Source organism: Lepisosteus platostomus, chromosome 10, assembly GCF_059453375.1.
Source record: "Lepisosteus platostomus isolate fLepPlt1 chromosome 10, fLepPlt1.hap1, whole genome shotgun sequence".
In the NCBI taxonomy this organism is placed as follows: Eukaryota; Metazoa; Chordata; class Actinopteri; order Semionotiformes; family Lepisosteidae; genus Lepisosteus; species Lepisosteus platostomus.
The window spans coordinates 26,296,882-26,318,480 of record NC_142620.1 but is presented as its reverse complement, the minus strand read 5'-3'; the positions used below and the strand labels follow the sequence as shown (position 1 = coordinate 26,318,480).

General features: G+C 44.2%; 1 protein-coding gene across 1 annotated transcript in view; it reads right to left on the bottom strand.

Annotated features, from left to right (window-relative positions):
• The window catches only part of plekhd1 (pleckstrin homology and coiled-coil domain containing D1), a 61,102-nt gene extending 40,395 nt beyond the window's left edge, over positions 1 to 20,707 (bottom strand). The window contains exons 1-3 of the mRNA XM_088647345.1: positions 20,647 to 20,707; positions 20,269 to 20,321; positions 18,352 to 18,446 (exon numbers count right to left, since the gene is read on the bottom strand). Coding sequence (XP_088503471.1) covers positions 18,352 to 18,446; positions 20,269 to 20,321; positions 20,647 to 20,707 — 209 coding nt within the window. The remainder of the gene's footprint in view (positions 1 to 18,351; positions 18,447 to 20,268; positions 20,322 to 20,646) is intronic.
• Between the last annotated feature and the right edge of the window lie 892 nt (positions 20,708 to 21,599).

The following is a 21,599-nucleotide window of genomic DNA, read 5'->3' as shown; positions in this document are numbered from 1 at the left end:
GTAATTTCTTTAGACTGTGCCATCTTCAGGATGTTTTTTTTTTGTTCTATATTGTTGAAAATTGTTGTATTGTTGAAAATGTTGAAAACCACAGTGGACATCGGCGTTGCATCGCCCTGAGTTTTCGGGATAAGGGACTCTCTGAATCTGTAAATCAATGCCCTCTTTCAAGGAGAGCTTTTGTTTCGGTAGACCTTTCTTGGACTTTGCCGCACTCATATGTGCATTGTGAAATTGGTTATGTTTTAAAAAATAGTTGAATTTTGTTAAAGTTATTCTGCCATCTCTATTACTGCATTACTGGAAGTTAACTCTGTAGCGGCAATGCTTGTTAATAAGACAGAATTAAGCGTTGGTATGCTTTCCTAAAGGAGGCCCCATCTCACCCTCCATCTCTGTGGTGCAGCCCGTCCTACTCCGAGCTGCACCTCGACTGGTTGGCCGGTAGCCAGAGGACGCCGGGACAACGCCCATTGGACAACGGCTGGAACAGAGGCTGCAACAGAGCCTGTCAGCTGGTTTGGTGTTCGTGCCGGGAAATTCCAAATCCATACACAGTGGATAAGTAAACCCCATGTTCTACATTGCGTCTCGAGAATTCAATTGTACCTCAACACAAGTTGTTATCAATTTAATTCATGAGTAATTTATTTACTTACGAGTTTAGAGTAACAGTGGGTAATAACACTGATTAGCGATTTGGTAACCGAACGATATATATTGACATATATTCTCTGTTGTGTATCTCTTTGTGTTTGCATCTCTTCGAGATTATATACCTTGTATATTGATAACCCTCACAGTAAGGTCTGCCGCTCGTATCCAGGCAGACTAGTACATGTTTGGTGCACAATTTATATTAATAAATGTATCTCGTGTATTGAACCCGTGTGTATGCGTTGTTAGTTGTTCTGACAATTGATTTTCTAAAAGCCACAACGAACAACCTCGTGATTACTGCTACAATTAATAATTGTCTCAGTAAACCCATCAAACCTCTTCATTTAATGGCGTCCCTGGGTGGGCGAGTTTAGAATGAAATGAGAATCAATCGCACAGAATAACTGATGTTGCTGTGAGTTCGAGTTCAGCACAGCACCACGGCTTCTATACGCGAATACCGGGTGTGCTGATAACTGCGTAAAGAAATCCCCCTGTTTTCTAGCGTTTAGTGTAACCTGTGCTGATTGGAAATCCATCTGCTCGGGTGTTTAGATTCAATACTGTATTTTGGTAAAAGGAAAAAAAAAGTAATACTCTTAAAGTTTCTCTGACATAATGACAATGGCTGCTAAAATGTCTGAAGTGGAGTCGCTTATAAGTACTATTTTTAGCGACGACAATCCTGGTTACTGGAGCGGTATCGAAAAGTTGAACTTTGATGATATTGAGAAGCTGCAAGTAGATTTAGTAGCTAAGGTAGCGAACCAGCTTAACACAGGAGGGTCTGTGAACGCAGTTCAGGTCCTATCTAGTTTCGCCTTAAATCTAGCTAAACAGCTGGAACTGTCTTTGTCCGAGCTGACAATGTTTCAAAAGCTTCTGGGAAAGCTAGAAAGATATAAGGCGGAGCGAGTTGAGTTGTTGGATATAATCAGAGAAAAGAGAGTGAAAAATGAGGAAAGTGAAGACAGACTCAGGGAAGTTTTAGGTAAATTAGATGACCTGTCTGCTAAAGAAACTGCGGCTGAGGTAGCTAGGAGAGACCTGGAAGCGAGCTTGAAAGAAAAAGAAAAAGAAATTGAGAGTTTGAGCTCAGCCAGGAAAGGCAAAAGATGCTGCCGTACTGGTGCCGTACTGGATGCTGCCGTAGATGCTGCCGTACTGGAAGCAAAACAGGCTAGATCCCACTTGCATGCCAGCCCACCTAGCAGCCCGGAGCGCTCACCCAGCACGCCGGGAGGAGGTTTCTCCCGGCCAGGGTCTGTGGTCGGATCGGCATGGGGTAGATCGCCAAGTCCTGCGCGAGACGCAAGGGCGATTCGTGATCATAGACCCCCTGCTCCTGATCACGGCCGTCTCCCTGCCCGCGGAGAAACCGTAAAAATTAACCTCCACTCCCTGAGGCAGTTAGCCAAAGATGTAGACAGGTTTGACCCGTCAGTGTCAGGGAATAATGTAGAGACCTACATCGATGAGCTGAGATATACTTTGCAGTTCATGCCCGAAGCGTCCGAACAGGAAAAGGCTATGTTAGTAAGGAAAACTACCAGCCAAGCGGTCCACGAGTGGATGTCTAGACAAGGACCGGAGGTCTGTATAGCTTTGAGGAGCTGTGTCAGGCAATGATCGGAGAATTTTCGGCTTTTATCGATCCCATATCTGCCGTGGCCGCTGCGCACCATATTAAGCACGAAAAAGCTGAAGCCCCTCACGACTATTATGAGAGGCTTAGGCGCACTTATTTTGCAGGGCAGAATGAAGAGGGTTGCGAAGAGAACGTGAATTTCAAAGGTTTATTCATTGCTAATCTGCATCCCTCAGTCAGGAAAATGATTGTGATGCACACTGATGCAAAAGCGATGAAAATGGCTGACATTAGAAGGTTGGCTCAAAAAGCCTGGGGAGCTGAAGTCTCTGCTTCCTCAGAGCGAAAACCTGCTAAAACGGCCATGTTCGCCACTAAAGCCAGCAGGGTTGACGACTCGCCTCAGCTCGAGGGAGCTGAGGTTCCTGAGCCCGCTAAGCCCCGGCGCAAAATAGGCAGGCAGGACCGCACTAAGCGTCTGAGCTGGCGTGAGCGCTACGGGGAAGGCAAGGGCTCAGGCAGAGCCTTTCATAAGGCTGGACGAAGGGAGTCGACTGCAGCCCGCCTGGCCAGGCTTGAACAAGCTTTGCTTGAGAGATCAAGACAGGGTAAACCTTCCGCACCGAATGCCGGAAGCGTGAATGAGCTGAGGGGGACCACGCCCCTTCTCACTGGAGGAGGCGGGGATCCGCCCCAAGCCCCTCCCTCAGTCTATCTGATTGGGTGGGAGGGTTCCTGCCTGGAAGAAGGCTGTGACTCTGAGTTGGGCGCTGACCCCCCCCTGAAGTCAAAGAAAAGGCAGGCTTCCAACAATTCTTAGGGAATCTCAGCCAGAAAGGCAAAGCAAGGCATATTTATATCAAGGTTTCTCTTGAAAATGTCTTAGATAGAGAAGCACTGATTGACACTGGGGCTGAAATTAGTTTGATGTCAGCCAATCTACTCAGCGAGCTCAAACGAGTAGTGAAAGGAAAAGGCATCAGATTTAAGGTAGAACCGTGTAAGATAGATATTTCCAGCTATACCCAGGATCATGCCAGGATCACACACCGAGTGTGGGTGGCACTTAAGTTCGGGCCAATGAACGTGGTGCATCCTGTTTACATCTCTAGGTTTAAAACAGAGCCACTACTCATTGGCCAAGACCTGCTTGACAGGCTGGAGCCTCTGGTGGACTGCCAGCGTGGAAAATTGTGTGCTCAGGTCAAAAACCCTAAGCCTGTCGGACAGCAAAAAGGGGGGTTCAGTGGTTATGCTGTGATCACACAGTGCCCACTGAACACTATAGCTGAGTTGGAGGTTCCTCCTGGTTCCTCTGGACGAGAAATAAATGTCTCTTCTTGCTTTCCAAAACTACAGGGAAGTCCTGCCCAGGCCAGCACTCTCACGGTCTCCCAACTACAGGAGCAGTGCTCCGAGCAGCTGCTTGACCCGCCAGGTAAAGCACAACCCTTTTTCATCCCTGAAAAGAGTGGATCTCCCTGTCCAGTAATTAATGGGAGTCCTTTCTGTGCGCCCTGGTACCTCAGGGGGACCAGGACTACCACCCCATGGTGGTGGGAGGGGTCCAGGTGGCAGAAGTGCAGGTTGATGATGTAATTCATAGCCTCAGCTCTGAGAAGTCCATAATCAGTGAAGGTCTGTTCGAGGACCTGTCGCAAAGCTGTCAGGTGACCCTGGTGACGCAGTCACAGGTTCTGTGGTGGGCACCCCCACCTCATAGGTCCATTTGGAGCAAAGGAAGCTGTGTAGCTTCCATCTCCATCGGAAAAAGGAAGTTTGCTCACTATTTCCAGGTAGCACCTCAGCTGACCCATTCGGTCTGTATTGGTGCAGACCTGTTGGTTCAACTGGGCGCCCAGCTGGACACAGTAAACAGTGTGCTGTGGACACAGGTGAACCCAGATGCCCACTCTCTAAGCGGCAACCCCGAGAACATTCTGTCAGGTCAGACGATTCCTCAGGCCTGCCAGGTAGTAAACGAATCGGACCTGATCATTCCTGCGTCAACAGCAGGGTTTCCGGTACACCTTGTCCTAAAGAAGGGACAGAGAATGGACGCTGAGATGGTTTTCTTCCAACCATCAGCTCAGTTTATCAGACTGAACCTAGCAGTCTGTGGTACCCCCAGACTGGAACGGAATGGCCGAGCCACCTGCCTGTTGGTGCAGAACATAGCAAAACAAGATCCCTGCTCGCACTGACATGGGACTGGTAATTGACAATGGTTTCTATGATTTCGAACTGGCCATCCCAGTACTGGGGCAGCTCCCTGGTCCCTTGGCCAGGGAGGGGGGAACCGAGCAGGTGTACTACACCTACCCCCGGCGGATGATTGCAACTATGCCAATAGAGGGATTCTGCAACCAGGAGGTGTGCAGGGTGAACCTTAGCGATAAGGATGAGATGGTTGTGTACACAGTACACGCAGGTATTCCGACGGACCACTCAGCCGAGAGTGCGACCCGGGATACCGCCATGCCGTCAAAAGCGGGGTTCCTAGAGCAGGTACAGGAACAGGTTGGTAAGGCAGATGCCCTGGAAACGGAAAGCCAGCGTCAGCAGCTGCGTCAGATCTTCCAGGATTTCCAGGAAGTGTTTGCACGGGACGCCTATGACTGCGGGGTGACGGATTTGCACACAGTGCGCATTCCCACAGCCCCTGGCGCCCGCCCAACCTATGTCAGGCAGTATCGCATTCCCCTCACGGCATACGAGTCCATAAAGCAGACGTTGGATGCTCTACTAGAGCGTCAGATCATAAGGGAGTGTAACTCCACTTATAACTCCCCACTGTGGCCGGTGCTGAAACCCAATGGTAAATGGCGTCTGACCATTGACTATCGGCAGCTGAATAAACAGGTTCCTTTGTCACGATGGCCAATGATCTACCTAGATCAGGAGTTAGCCAAGGTGACAACAGCGAAATATTTCACCACAATGGATGTGGCCAATGGGTTCTGGACCCTTAAGGTAGAACTGACAGACCACTACAAACTGGCCTTTTCCTTTGGAAACAGGCAGTTCACCTGGAATCGATGCCCCTTTGGGTATTCCAACTCCCCAGCGGAGTTCAACATATTTCTGCACAAAGCCATGAGTGATGCAGCCGCCAGCCGCCTGGTCTATGTGGACGATATTCTGATGCGGAGTCAGACCTGGGAAGAACACATGGCCGAGATCAGGCATGTGTTGACCCAGCTCTCCCGTGCAGGGGCCAAACTGTCTCTGGCTAAGGGACAGTGGTGTAGGACCCAAGTGGAGTACGTGGGACTATTGGTTGGAGCCCAAGGCATACAGCCACAGTCCAGCAGAGTCCAAGCTATCCAGAATATGAAGTCGCCCACTAACCTGTCTGAACTGCGCAGCTTTCTGGGAGTATGTAATTATTCACGGCAGTTCATTGAGGATTACGCTGAAATAGCAAGGCCCCTCCACAAGCTGTTGCAGAAAGACGTGCCCTTTGAGTGGGGGCCTTCCCCAGAACAGGCTGTGATGGAGCTGAAGCGCAGACTCGGTAGTGCGCCGTGCTTGGCCTACCCTGACAAAAATAAGGTCTTCTACCTTGAAGCAGGGTTCACAGAGCACTGCCTTGGGGGCGCTCTGAGTCAGGAATATGACCAAGAGCGAAGGGTGGTGGCGTACGCCAGTCGAGCCCTGAGTCCAGTGGAGCAAAGAACTGCAAAGGACTGCAAGAAGGCCCTGTTGTCTACGGTCTGGTCGTTAGAACACTTCCGTAGTTATGTTGGGGGACAAAAGATCATCATCGAAACCTGCCACCAACCTGTGACATTCCTGCATAGCCAGAGACTGAAAGCGGGCAGGGTGTCAAATATCAGGATTGTGGCATGGATGATGGCCCTACAAGGCTATGAGATAGAGGTACGTTATGCACAGAGCAAGAAAATGTACCTGGGACAGGGCCTGGCTTTGGGCCAAGTGTGTCACGGCTGTGACACTGACATGGAAGCTCCAGAAACAATTCCCGCTGCTGAGCTACTGAACAATCATCGGTACTACGATGAGAACGTGGGCCAGGGCTTACCCATGGCCTATGTTGACGGTTGCTCTTTTCGCCACGAACAGCAGGTGCTAGCAGGGGTAGGAGTAGTCTGGCAAGACAATACTCCCTGCGGGCCGACCCGCTATAAGCTAGGACCAAAGACTAGTCAGTATGCGGAAGTAGCTGGGGTGCTGATCACCCTCCAGCAGGCCCTGACAAATGGCCTTAAACAGTTTGTCATCTGTAGTGACTCGAACTACGCCCGACATAGCTTCGTGTCCCATCTTCCGTATTGGAAGGGTAACGGCGTGAAAAATGCCCGGGGCAAGGAAGTAAAGAACAAAGAGTTGTTCCTGGCCAGTGACAAGCTCACGACCGAGGCTGGAATGATGGTTTACTGGAGGAAGGTGAAGGGACACTCCCAGGTGAAGGGACCCGACAAAGACGGGAATGATGAGGCCGACCGGCTGGCCAAATCTGGCGCCTTAGAGGGTTAACCCTGGCAGTTCCAGCAGGAATGGCTACCCCCAGAAACCGTGGCTGAGGTCAAGGCGGTCACCCGAAGCAGGGCTAGACAGGATGTCGGAGCTGACCCTCAATCTGTAGTGCTTGGGTCACAGGGTTTTAACACCGATCTTGCGGAAATGCAGAAACAGGACCCAGCAATTGGGCAAATGTATCAGCATATCGCTGACCCAGTGCATCAACCTCTTTCGGAGCAGGTGCTGAGCCAGTCTCCGGAGCTGAAGGAGCTGGCAGAGGTGAAAGACAACCTAAAAATTATAAAGGGGTTGTTGGTTTGTGTATCAGTTGCACAAGGTGTCCCAAAGTGGGTAGTTCCCCGCTGTCATCAGGGGGTCATGATCCAACACGCTCATGACGAACCCTGTGGTGGTCACCGGGGAATCAAGGCTACGTACGACACTATCCAGCAGGTGGCATTCTGGCCTCACATGGGCCGAGACATCGCCGCGTATGTAAAGGGGTGTCTGACGTGTAGCCAGTTCCAACCATCACGGCCCTTGCACCGTGCACCACTCCAGAAAAAGGGCATGACATTCCCCTGGTCCAATCTACAAATGGATTGGGTGGGGCCGCTGGTGAGGTCATCCAGAGGGAACAAATATTTCCTCACTGTTACGTGTGCATTCACAAAATGGATTGAGTGCCTCCCAGCACCCAACGACACGGCAGAGACAACTGCAGTGCTGTTGGTGAACCATGTGTTCAGTCGATGGGGACTCCCCCTGACCGTGGACTCGGATCGGGGAACCCATTTCACAGCTACAGTAATGGCAACCCTGTGGAATATGCTTGGGGTCAAGGCCCAGTTGCATATCTCCTACCACCCTCAATCCTCGGGCCAGGCAGAACGGGCAAACCAAACAGTGGTTAATATGCTCAAAAAGTTTGTCTCCACCAGCAGTAGGGACTGGGACATTAAGCTGCCCCTGGTTCTGATGGCCATCCGAGCTACGCCCCATTGCTCTACGGGGGTCCCACCTTTTGAGATGATGACAGGTCGGAAGATGACTCTTCCCCTACACTGTCTTTATGGGGTGGAGGACCTGAGCACGACGGGGGCTGCTACGGCCCCTCAGTATGTGTCAGACCTGTGAGCACATCTGCAGGTAACCTTTGCTTTTGCCCAGAACAATCTGGGAAGGAGTGCAGAGGGTAGGAAAGCATACTATGACCGAAAGGCAGTTAACCAGGAACTCCAAGTAGGAGACAAGGTCCTGTACTTCCAATTTGCCAAACCCACAGGGGTGGCCCGGAAGTTCTTACCCAGTTGGACAGGACCCCACGAGACCGGTGATACCTTATCGAATTCGGATTGAAAAAGGAAGGCAATCTCTGGTCTACAAGTGGGTGCATCACAACCACCTCCGGTTGTATCGCCCACCTCAAATGGTGCCGGAGGACACAGAATAGGGTTAAAAGTCCAAACCCGATCAAAGAGGGGGGTGCCCCTTTGTAGTTGCAGGTAGTTAGGTACTGTAGTGTAGGTCCTGCTAGGAAAATATATTAAAAAATATAGTGGAACTGTACCATGTGCCTCCTCTGTGTTCCAGAATGGGAATCCTAAAACTGCCACTGCTGGTCCTGACAGTACTGTGGATCGCCTCGACACAGCCCCTTGAAGTTGTGGAACCCGGTCCTCCTACCCGCATAGTCCTGCAGGACGCTCCCGGATTGTTGTTAACAAATTGCAGAACATATACTCAGCGAGTGTATGTACGGCTGGACCCACATGATGTGTTTCAGAAGCACATCAACATGAACAGTAGGGTGTCCTATCATGGTAGACAGTGGACTGGGGATACTATATGGCATGCCCAGCTAGACACTATACACATGCTCCGCCAGCTGAGGAAGGCAACAGTCACCCAGGAGGAGATGACAGGCCTCAGCCGCCACAAAAGGTTCTTGGGGGGTCTGATTGCTGCGGCCTCCGCCGTGGGTTCGCTATTTTCAGCGGGTCTGTTTGCTGCTAACACTGTCACCCTGACCACCCTGAGAAGGCAGGTGTCTGGGTTACGTAAGGAAATGCCAGAAATTTATGACAGGCTGTATCAACAGCAACAGCGGCTGGAAAGCCTAGGGAACAATTTTAGCAGTAAACCTTCATGCAGCAGTGTTAAATAACACCCTCCACACCGTGGGCAGAATTGTCGACGTGTTACAGTGGGACTATGCTTATGTGCAACATGTCAGAATGCTGATGCAGGATCTGCTTAGGGAGCTTAGTGCCACGGTAACTAGCCTAGCCATGGGACAGATTCCAACCTACTTGGTTCCACTGTCCTTAGTAGAAGAAGTACTGAGGACAACCACTTCCAAGATGGTGCAGCCATTGCAAGTACATCTTGCATACAGTCTAGGCAGTGCCATTCCCAAACATGTCAACCCCGAAGCCAAGGAAATAGGTTTCCTGTTGAACCTTCCCATTGTGAGTAGCAAGGATATCTATAGACTCAAGTCTATATCGAACGTTGGCTTCTGGAGGGGGGACATGCATGTGAAGTTGACCACCCCACCGCTCGTAGCTTACCAGGAGGATGATCCGAATTTGTACCTTGTTCCAAACCTGGAACTGTGTATATAAGTGAGGGGCATTTTTCCCTCACTTAACATTGAGTTGCATGCAAGTTTTTATTAATTAATTCAGCTTGGAAGGTTTTACACCATTCTGAATTAAAATCATCAGATAATCACACTGACTTGTATAAAAATAACTCTAAAGATCTATTATTCCCATTACATCCATCAGTAAAATTAATTTTTATACAGTTATTTAACCCTCTGAGTAGATATATTCATATTGTCAAGCCTGGAGTTAAGGTGTACATTCCAATCACCTCCATATATCAATATCCCTTGTGCATTAGCCATCAAGTCTGTAGCGGCAATGCTTTTTAATAAGACAGAATTAAGCGTTAGTATGCTTTCCTAAATGAGGCCCCATCTCACCCTCCATCTCTGTGGTGCAGCCACAGAGAAAGTATTCATGCAGGCTGATTTAAGATGTTTTCTTTTGATAAGGGACAGCTCCCAGACGGGGATGCACTTAGCTAAGCCTGGCTATCATGATCAATGGTCATCCATTGGCGCCTATCTGTCTAGGGAGTGCCGAATGGACATCTGGACTGCATTCCTAAGTGTCAAGAGTAAGTGACTCATATCTCACCTTGATCAACCAATCAGGGACTGGCAGGGCGTGGTTATACCACGTGGGTCTCCAATGCCCGCCAAACTCTCAACCAATCAGCACACATCTTGGTCAAAAAGGGAGCTCAAGCTCAGATCGGGGCTCTCCTTGGCCATTTTCGCGCATCCTCAGAGACAATCACGTGAGAACTGCTGTTGTCTGCAAAGGGATTTGGACTTTGTTCTAAGCGCGAGGCCGAGGATCCCGTACGTACTCAGAATTCTACCAATGTGAATGCTCCGCTTGATCTATGGCAGCCTACAGTTGGACCCTCGTCGACAACCTGAATAGCTTATTCAGAAGCAGCGCTGGACCGGGAACGAACCAGCTTCTTCCCAGACAAAAGAGTGACTTGTGAGGACTCGCGATCACACTCTGTGCATAGAGACTTTCTACTAGCCAGCCGGACTGCTGGTAGATCCCCTCGGAGCAACGACTGCCCTGCGCGCCGCAGTCAGATTCCTCCGCCCGTCCTACTCCGAGCTGCACCTCGACTGGTTGGCCGGTAGCCAGAGGACGCCGGGACAACGCCCATTGGACAACCGCTGGAACAGAGGCTGCAACAGAGCCTGTCAGCTGGTTTGGTGTTCGTGCCGGGAAACTCCAAATCCATACACAGTGGATAAGTAAACCCCATGTTCTACATTGCGTCTCGAGAATTCAATTGTACCTCAACATAAGTTGTTATCAATTTAATTCATGAGTAATGTATTTATTTACGAGTTTAGCGTAACAGTGGGTAATAACATTGATTAGCAATTTGTTAACCTAACGATATATATTGACATATATTCTCTGTTGTGTATCTCTTTGTGTTTGCATCTCTTTGAGATTATATACCTTGTACATTGATAACCCTCACAGTAAGGTCTGCCGCTCGTATCCAGGCAGACTAGTACATGTTTGGTGCACAATTTATATTAATAAATGTATCTCGTGTATTGAACCCGTGTGTGTGCATTGTTAGTTGTTCTGGCGATTGATTTTCTAAAAGCCACAACATACAACCTTGTGATTACTGCTACAATTAATAATTGTCTCAGTAAACCCATCAAACCTCTACAAGTCAAACATTTATTTATAAAAAACAATATCTCTACAGAGGGGGCATATATTTAAGGGTCATGAAACATTATAGTAACATACCTTCCATTTTTCATTACATATTTCATGCCTTTTGAGATACAGTTTCAGTATAACCACTCCCTCCTATGACCAGATTTATATGAGGATAAATACATTTTTGAAAAACCCATCCTCTTTAATTTCTCGTGTTCCAATGTACTCAGGTGTGTTTCTTGTAAAACAAAAAGAATAGGAGCCCCTTCGTTTTAGATAAAATCTTACTTTTCTTAATAGGGTTAAGTACTCCATTAACATTGAATGAAACTATTTTAAGGTCGAATAAGCATAATTTATGTTGCACTTTATTGAATGCTAGCAAATATTGAATGTTAGGTGCTATTTTAAATAAATAATGACGAAGTAGATGTTATGTTTGGTATTTATCAAATAAGGTTAGCTTCATCTACTGTGTGACATAGCAGAGACTTTCTTATCCCAAAATTCATTAAGTACCACTGGAGGACCCATGAAAAGAAGAAATGCAGTTCCATACTCATTTTGACATTTTTACAGAAACATGGACATGTAATAATAACATAAATGGCAGCAACTGTTCCTCTTAATATAAGCAGCTACAGTAAATCAGATGCTCACGGGTGTCCCCTTGGGGAAAGCAGAGTTGGCAGGATTCCCTGAGGACAAACAAGACCGTCCCGCCACACTCTGCAGTCAGAAAAAGCTAAAAGGGTAGTTTGTACAGTTGGTAAATGTGGAGGAAAGGGAGTAATGATACAGACACTAACCCTTAAGTTTTTTCCCCTACCCATAGGTCTAGACACGCCGAAGAGCCTTATAGGCCAGAGGACACCTCATACAGGACATGAAGGACATAGATGATTTGCTTAGAATTAGCTTTTTAAGGACATCAGTATACCGCCCACTAAACAATTGGAGTTTCCATTTCTCGCACCAAACCTCTCGACACTTGCGAAATTTGGATCTTGACAAGACATTTCCTTTTGGCCCAAATGGCGGACCCAGCCTTATTCCATCCTTGTGGGCTTAAGTGGTTGAAATCAACAGAAATCCCATCGAGGGATGTCACAAACTATCCAACTCATTTATTGTTGTATCAGCTAGACAGACGAACCAGGAGAGACTCCTATTTTCCTAAAAACACAGACAATATTACAATTTGCCCACTCATACTTATTAGGGGGACACCTGGGGGAAGACAAAACATATGAGCAAGTATTAAAAAGATTCTTCTGGCCAGGATGTATGCTAACATCAGGTGTTACTGCCTCAGCTGTCCCAACTGTCAGCTTAGTGCCCCAAAACCCTGACTACATGTTCCTCTACTACTTGTAAAAGAGGAGCTCTTTGCCCACATCACTGTAAACCTCCTAAGACCACTCCCTAAAACATCAAGGGGGCATGAATATATATTAGTTGTTGTAGATCATGCCTCATGCTATCCGGAGGCTACATCCCTTCGTAGAACTGTCGGCAATGCAATAGCAAGAGAGATGGTAAACTAATTCAAACGTGTCAGACTGCCTTGGAAAGAGCCTTGCAGGCCAGAGGACACCATTCTCCCCATGCAAGATGATTTGCTTAGAATCAAATTTTTAAGGACATCAGTATATGTCCTTAAAAATATATACTTATTTACAATATATATATACTTATTTAAAGTATATATAAATATATATTTATTTTTAATTGATGGTTTACTACCAATATTCCTACTTTAAATTAAAAAATACATCTTCTTCTTCCAGCTTAAAGGAAGTAAAAAGATAAAATGGAAGACAATTGTCTTTGATTGCAAGGGTTAACTAATGAATAACATTTTTTCATGTATTCCTCAAAATGAGAATAAACAACATGTTGAAACAAATTCCCTTTACATGTCTTTGGAAGTCCACAGGGAAGGCAAAACAATCAACATAATGTAGATATATCTATTTGCCTAATTCGTCACAACCGCTATAACATGTACACTTTAAGATTGACTGAACCAGTATTAGGTAACCTTACCTAGTTTCTTAAAATGGTTTACTGCATTAAATGATAATGTAGAAAAAAGCAGGAAAGAGCAACATTATCGTTAAAACATGGTGAAGCACAGACAAATGTGATAATGTATGACAAAGACCAAGGCATAGTATTATGAATGAGTAAGTAAGCATAGTTAAATCAGGGGACAATTCACTGCCGTGTCATTAAGAAGGTGCACCAGCAGAAGAAAAGGAAAAGTCTGTTACAACAGCTCATATTTCACTGGGTACTTTATACCAGAGAAGTGTGGAGTGTAATAGTGGTTGTGTTTCTCAGTGTTCGAGATGTGTGGAGTGTGCAGCTAGTTGTGCTTTTTATCTTTAGTTACTTCAAGTTCGGTGGTTGCAAGCCGGACTTCCATATGCATATGAAATAAAGAGATTTCTGCTTCACAGACACCTGAACTTTGTCATTTGTATGAAACAACAACTGCTTTTACTGCTTTGATTCAATCATGACTCCAAACAATGTTGTTAGACATCTTGCAATTGGTATTATATAAAATAACATAAAATAGTGCTAACAGATTAAACATTTTGAGTAAGAAGAAGCTTGAAAGCCTAACTTGCAGTATTGACTGCTGTTTTATGAAACAATTTTTTTTAGTCTTACCTCTCTTCTACATGCATTTTCTCCTCCAGCAGTTTCTTCATCCTCTCTTCAATGTGCAGCAAGTTACCCTGGAGATGCCCATGGTCATCTAGATCAGCCTGAGTAATGAGTTGCTCATTCTTCTCTTTAGCGTTTAACAGGTCCAGAGTCCTCAATTTCTCCTGGGACAGTTCCTGAGAGAAAGCATGTCACACTACATCCACACTGAGAAAAAGTTCCTAATGAAACAGTTATACACAAGTGCTTCTACTTGTTCATAGTACATAGCAAATTTCTTCTGCAAGTGTAGAGTTTAGGCGAACCGGCAGTTAAGATAAAAACATTGCAAATCCTGACAAGATGTTGCTGGTTCAACACCATCCTTGATGCACCATTCCAAACTCCTGTTGTCAATGAAACAAGTAATAGGTTTATTCCATGCTGAAAAGAGAAAGAAGAAAACACAAAGTTCCTGGCTGTAGAGCCCACCTGAACTCCCGTTGTCAATGACTCATTAAAAGACAGAATTTTAGGAATGTATGAGTATCTTTATTTAAGAATGTCTGGTGACTACTAATGTTTGTCAACTGACATTTTATTAGAATCTGGCAAGTGAAAATGAATCAGTGCTCATATGGGGGGTTCTTACCTCCAGTGATTTCTGCAGGGTCTTCGTCAGACTCTGGAGCTTTTTCTTCTCAGCTTCAACTCCCTTCAGGGACTGTGCTGTTCCATCCAGCTCACTGTCAAAGACAAAGATCATTGCTAGATTTATTAAAGAGAAAAAGAAGGAGCACTAAACTGTTTATATTACTAGCATGCGAAAATGGGAATTCACAAAAGAGAAAAAAAGGAGGACAGGGGCCTAGCATATGATTTATGACATATTCCATACAGTGAAATCCAGCATCACCTGAAATCTGCAGTTTAAGGCATGTGTGTGAGCACAGGTGAATCTGGCAGCCTAAGAAAGCCTGTTTTTAATGACTGCAACATCAAAACAAAAACCAAACTGATGGTTTACCACCACAGAGTCAATATTCCTACTTTAAATTTAAAAAATACATTTTCTTCTCCCAGCTTAAAAGAAATAAAAAGATAATGTGGAAGACAATTGTCTTTGATTGCAAGGCTAACTAATGAATAACATTTTTTCATGTGTTTCTCAAAATGAGAACAAACAACATGTTGAAACAAATTCCCTTTACATGTCTTTGGAAGTCCACAAGGAAGGCTAAACAATCAACACCATGTAGATATATCTATTTGCCTAAATCGTCTCAACCGCTATAACATGTACACTTTAAGATTGACTGAACCAGTATTAGGTAATCTTACCTAGTTTCTTAAAATGGTTTACTGCATTAAATGATAATGTAGAAAAAAGCAGGAAAGAGCAACATTATTGTAAAAATGTGGTGAAGCACAGACAAATGTGATAAAGTATGACAAAAACCAAGGCATAGTATTATGAATGAGTAAGTAAGCATAGTTAAATCAGGGGACAATTCACTGCAGTGTCATTAAGAAGGGGCATCAGCAGAAGAAAAGGAAAAGTCTGTAAACTTCTCACCAGAAATTTACCATATTTATTAGGAGTGGACACTTTGCAATGGTCTCAGCTTCTCTTCCTCGTTCAATTCTAGTAACAACAGCTCATCTTTCACTGGGTACTTTATACCAGAGAAGTGTGGAGTGTAATAGTGGTTGTGTTTCTCAGTGTTCGAGATGTGTGGAGTGTGCAGCTAGTTGTGCTTCTCAGTGTGTCAGAGATGTGTGGAGTGAGCTGCTGTTTGTGTTTCTCAGAGTGTATGTCACAGATGTGAAGATTGTGCTGTGTCTGTTTCTCGGTATGCTCTGGATGTGTGAAATGTGATGCTAGTTGTGTTTTTCGGTGTGTCAGGGATGTGTTGAGTGTACTGCTGGTTGTGATTTTTAGAGTTTGTGTTAGGGATGTGTGGAGTCTGCTGCTGTTTTTATTTCGCACCGTGTCTGTCAGGAAAGAGTGCAGTGTGCAGTGTCTTTCTCAAAGTGTGTGAGAGGAATGTGTGGAGTGTGCTGTTGATTATGTGTCTCAGTTGAGTAGATTGTGTTAAGTGTGCTGCTGGTTTTGTTTCTCAGAGTGTGCCATTTGTGTTTTTCAGTGTATCAGGAATATGAAGAGTAAGCAACAACGTGTGTCTGGAGTGTGCTACTGGTTGTATTTATACAGTGAGTGCCAGTTACAGTATGTGTGGTTTAAGCTGTTGGTTGCGTTTCTCAGTATGTGTTTTGAGCAAAGTCTGGATTTTGCTGTTGGCTGTGTTTCTCAGTGCATGAATCAGTAATGTGTGCAGATAGTGCTGATTGCTCTGTTTCTCAGAGTGTGCGTCAGGAATGTGTGGAGTTTTTGATAGTTTTTGTTCTCATAGTGCGTGTGCTGCTGATTGTATTTCTCATAGCATGTGGCACAAATGTGTGGATTTTGCTGGTGGCTGTGTTTCTCCATGTCTGTCAGGAAAGTGTGGAGTATGTTAGTAGTTGTGTTTTTCACACTGTGTGTCAGGGATGTCTGAATTTTGAAGCTGGTTGTGTTTCTCAGTTTGTGTCAGAGATTTGTGGCGTGAGCTTCTTGTTCTGTTTCTCAGAGCATGTATCAGCAATGTGTGCAGTGTGGAGCTGGTTGGGTTTCTCAGAGTGTGTGTCAGGTATGTGTGGATTATGCTACTTGTGTCACGAACCACATTCCTACGTGCACCTCTCGCCACCAACACCCGCAGACTAATTAATCAATTGTCACTCCTCATGCTCTTCCCTATTTATACCTTCTCACTACACTCAGTCCCCACTCACTACTGAGAATAACCTTTGGCTTTCTCTTGTGCGCGTTTACTATTATCGAACTAATTTCTGGCTACCTGACCTTGTTTTTTCTCCGGCTTCAAGTTTTGGATTTGGATACTCTCGACCTGACTCTTCTGATACCTGACCTAGCTTTCCTACCTTGACTACAACTTTTGCCTTTTGCCCTTGGGATTTGGACACCAAAAAGTAGCTGCCTACAGTCTCAGCGCCACATAGGGTCCAACAAGGTACTCTTAAATGTCACCCTTCAGAACTGGTTGTGTTTCACAGTGTGTGATGAATGTGTGAAGTGTGTTGCTGGTTGTGTATCCCAGTGTGTGAGGGATGTATGGAGTGTGAAGCAGGTTGTGTTTCTCAAAGCATGTGTCAGGGATACGTGAAGTTTGCTACTCATTGTGTTTCCCAGGATGTTGTCACGGATATATGGAGTGTGTCAGGAATGTATGGAGTTCACTGCTGGTTGTGTTTCTAAATGAATCAGGAATGTGAGGAGTCTGCTGCTGATTGAGTTTCAGGGATTTGAGTGGTTTGCAGCTCATGTATTTCTCAGAGTGTACATCAGCAATGTGTGCAGTGGGTTGCTGCTTGTGTTTTTCAGTATGTTGTGAGGGATGTCTGAAGTGTGCTACTGTTTGTTTTTCTCAGTGTTCCAGGTATGTGTTGAGTTTGCAGCTGGTTGTATTCCCCAGTGTGTAACAAATGTGTGAGCTCTGTTGCTAGTGAAGGTCTCAGAGTGTGTCAGTAATGAGTGGAGTGTGCTGGTGGTTCTGTTTGTCAGGGTGTGTGTCGGGAAAGTGTGGAGTGTTTTGATGGTTATGTTTCTCAGAGTGTGTGCCAGAAATATGAGAAGTGTATGGAAGCTTATTAGCTCCATGGAGAAAAAGAAAATTCTAATTTCTACGAGTCAGTATTGCGTTTATACAAGAAAAGTATCTGGTTTATATGAGAAAATTATTGTGTTTAAACGCAATAGTTAATTTGTTTGTTTTTTCCAAAAAGAGGAGTGTGATGATATTCTACTGTTGTTAAAGTCAATGCTACTTTGCACAGAACAATTTTTTGCATATACAGTACAATGCAATATATAGTGTTACTGTAAGTAGTAGTAACATTGTAGGCAACATTTTAAAAACCTATCTATTGTGTTTAAATGCAATAATTTTCTCGTATAAACCAGATACTTTTCTCATACAATTGTGATGATTTTCTTGTATAAACAAGATACTTTTCTCATATAAATGGAATACTATCTCGTATAAACAAGATATATTTTTCTCTATGGTGCTAATAAATGTCCATAGAAGTGTACTTCAGATTGTGTTTCTCATATTGTGTGTCAGGGATGTGTGACGTGTGCTGCTGATTGTGTTCCTCAGTGTGTTGTGAGGGTTTGGAGTGTTCTGCTGGTTGTTTTTGTCAGTGTACCAGGGATGTGAAAAGTATGCTGCTGACTGTGTTTTTAAGAGTGTGTCACAAACTTGTAAAGTGTGGAGTATACTACTGATTGTGTTCCTAAGAGAGTGTGTCAGGAATATGTGAAGGGTGTTGCTGGTTGTGTTTCCCAGTGTGTGTGTCAGGAATATGTGGACTGTACTACTGGTTGCATTTCTCAAGAGTTTCAGTGATGTGAGGAGTGTGAAGCTGTTTTGTCTGAGTTGTGTTTCTCAGAGTGTGTGTAAGGGATGTGTGAGGTATGCAACTTGTTGCGTTTCTCAGAGTGTCAGGGTTTTGTGAAGTGTGCTGCTGACTGTTTTTCTCGGGCTGTGAGTCAGGGATGTGTGGAGTGTGCTGCTGGCTTTTCTCAGGTGATAGTTACTGTCTTACTGTTTGATTTGCTCCTGTTCGGCTCGTAGCTCCTGCACCACCTCCTCAAACTGCTTCTTCTCCCCAGCCAATGCCTGATTCAGTTTCTCCAGTTCCTAAAATTTAACAACCAATCAGTAGGTTAATAAGCATTACAGAAGTGGCAACAACCTTTTTTATGGGAGCAGTGAGAGTAGCAACACTCTCAGTACTATTATAGGTTGAAGTAGTTTAGGTGGGTAGCTGCATCAGCATGCATAGGCTGCAAAGGAACAAGAAATAGGTCTATTCCATGCTGAAAAGAGAAGAAAGAAAACTTTATAAACCTATTACTTGTTCCTTTGCAGCCTACGCATGCTGATGCAGCTACCTACTGTACCTGAACAACTTCAACGTACATCTGCTGCAAAATCACTATGCCTTCCTCCAAATCTTTTTCTAGATCTCTTCGTCATTCCTTCTCTTCGTCCCTGAGTCACTTGCCCCCCTCTCTTACTAAACCAGCATTCCGTCTCTTCACAGCGATCTGTTCCAAGACCACTCACACCTGAAGAAGGCTCCACAGCTGAAACATTGTGTTTTCGTTCTTCTCTTTTCAGCATGGAATAAACCTATTACTTGTTCCTCAGTACTATTAGATTTTGTCTTAACTTTGCACCACTGTGATTGACTGATTGACAAGACACTTAGAAATGCCTTGATCTTGTTGTAATATGGTAATAGTTAATACAGATGATAAGTTAAAAACTTTGATAGGAGCTGTGATCACATAACGATCACATACCTTGTGGTATGTGCTGATGAGCTGAAATTACAGCAGTTCTATCTGTAAACACAGAAAGAGCTCTACCACATACAATTACACAAACATGACAAAAACAGACATTAAACATGGTACGGACAAACATTTCCATTCCTAATACTATGTGTAAATTTGACAATTACACAAATTTAATGGTTTCTTATTTTAATATGGAGGTGTTCTGTTAAAGGGATACCTGAAGCACAGCAACAGCTGTAGCACTAACATTATTGGCATTAGTAGCTGTAATGTTACAGAGAAGTTGTAGCAGTATTACAAATATTAGCACCAGTAATATTTTAATAATGTGTGCTTATGAATATGTGTTCAAATATTAATTATCTCCTTTCTCTAATATTAAAAAAAAAAAATTTTAAAGCAGCAATGTCCAGTATCAATTGTTGCTTCTCCAACCATGAATTTGACACTGAGTCATCTACATGGTAATAAATCGGCAGCATTTTGGTACTCACAGACTCAAGAATGAAAACTACATTTTGATTTCCACGTTGAAATAATGCCTATAACTCTTCGTTCAGTGGCTCTACAAAATTCTGTATCAGGATGCAGTGCCTCAGTCTTTTTTTCACACCAACATTTCACCCACCAAGACGAGTGCATGCTGTGTCAGATCCAGAAGTACAATAACAGTGATTGAGTAGCCTGTCTGAAAAGTAATTATGTGCAAGAATTTGGTAAAATTGATGTAGGTTTTTTTCCTTCTTTAGTCTTTCAAATTAGAATTCATTATTTGGGATCGGGGATTAATATAAACCCAAAGGACTGAGAATAACCTATTTGAAATATTGACATAACTGTTTCGCCAAAATGTTGCAGCTATTATTCCAGTTGACATGACAGTATTTGTGATAAAGATGATAACACATGTTGAAAATATTCTTTAATAAATGACAAGAAAACAATTTGGAATTTATAGAGAATTAATCTGAATTTAAGAAATATGATACAAATGCAATGTTTCACATGTAATGTGATTCAGAAATTCCGTTAACAACATGCACTGTGGCTGCAATTTCATAAACACCTCTCTTCCACAGATAATATTAGCCCCAGTGTCTGTGTTCTAGTGTTTAATAGTGTGGTTATGGATATAAGGCTGCCGGATTGAAAATCACCTCTTTTTGCTCCCTCTGCAAGCACAGCTCCTCTGTCTCCTCCATCAGTTTATCTGAAAACAAAGTAAAATATAAAACATTTACTAAACTATATTCAGAACTTTTTAATAGTGTTATGTGTAACCCATACATTTACTTTACCATGATTTCCCACAGTTTCTGTTATGATTTGTCATACATCTCTCTGCTTCATTTTTCAAAATTCCATTGTTTGACTTTATTGTTTGACATTGTTATTGGGATTAAATACCCTACTAAAATTTTTAAAAGGCATCCAAAAATGTAAGTCAATAATATCCATATTCTCTACTGTGTACTGTTAATGAGACTTTGCTGGCAAATGTTTCCGTTCTCATCCCTGTGTGGCCCTAATCTTACCCAGATACTCTTGCCTCTCCTTAGCCAGCTGCAATCCCTGCGCCTCCAGGCTCTCAATCATGGCTTCTCCCAGTTGGGCATTTTTCCAGGTGCTGGAGGTCAGACAAGAGATGAAGGACAGTGAACGACCTACAACCCCATGCAAAATAATCAACTATACAGCTTATCTATGGTATTTTCACTGCTGCCACACTGCTACTATGGAAAAATGGGAACAAGAAATTCATACAGGTTTGCCAGCCATTCTGAAGAACAAAAAGGTAGAACTTTTACAAGTGTGATCACTTCAGTTCAATCTAATGTGACAGCACCCAGGGCCCAACCAGTAAAGGCACTCAACCAGAGTGCCGGTTTAGCTTTATGGTCTAGATATCACCTGAAACACTTCAGTAGCCAGCTGTGAGTGGCTAGAACTGAACTTTGGCAAGAAACTGAACAACAAATCAAATTCAAATATTTTTCCTCAGGACTCCTTACAACACCATCTACAAAGGTAAATCCAACAACATTACACATGGATGAGTGCATGGTGCGCAGAAGAAAACCTCAGGTTTCTTGAAGAATGGAAGCAATTCCATGACAAATGCCATCTCTACGGACATGATGGATAACAATTGAAAAAACGGGCACCAGCCATCTTGACATAAGTCTTGGTATAGAAACCACAATGTTTATTAGAAACATTAAATATTGATTCTTAAAGTCTATTACAGGTGTTAGCCTTATCTGTTTACATGCAGCACACATCCTTGCCTTTCTTTGCACATGTAAGTGACCATCAGCATTTTCTTCTCACATGGCTGACAAGTGTGCACATGTCAGACTTTACAAGAGGGGCTTGTGAGACATTACTCTTTCAAATGCAGACCGAGGATGGGGATGGGAATGGCAGTGTAATACGGATCACCTCCCGACAATTTTGTAGTAAAGCCCTGGATAAGGCAGAGGGACAG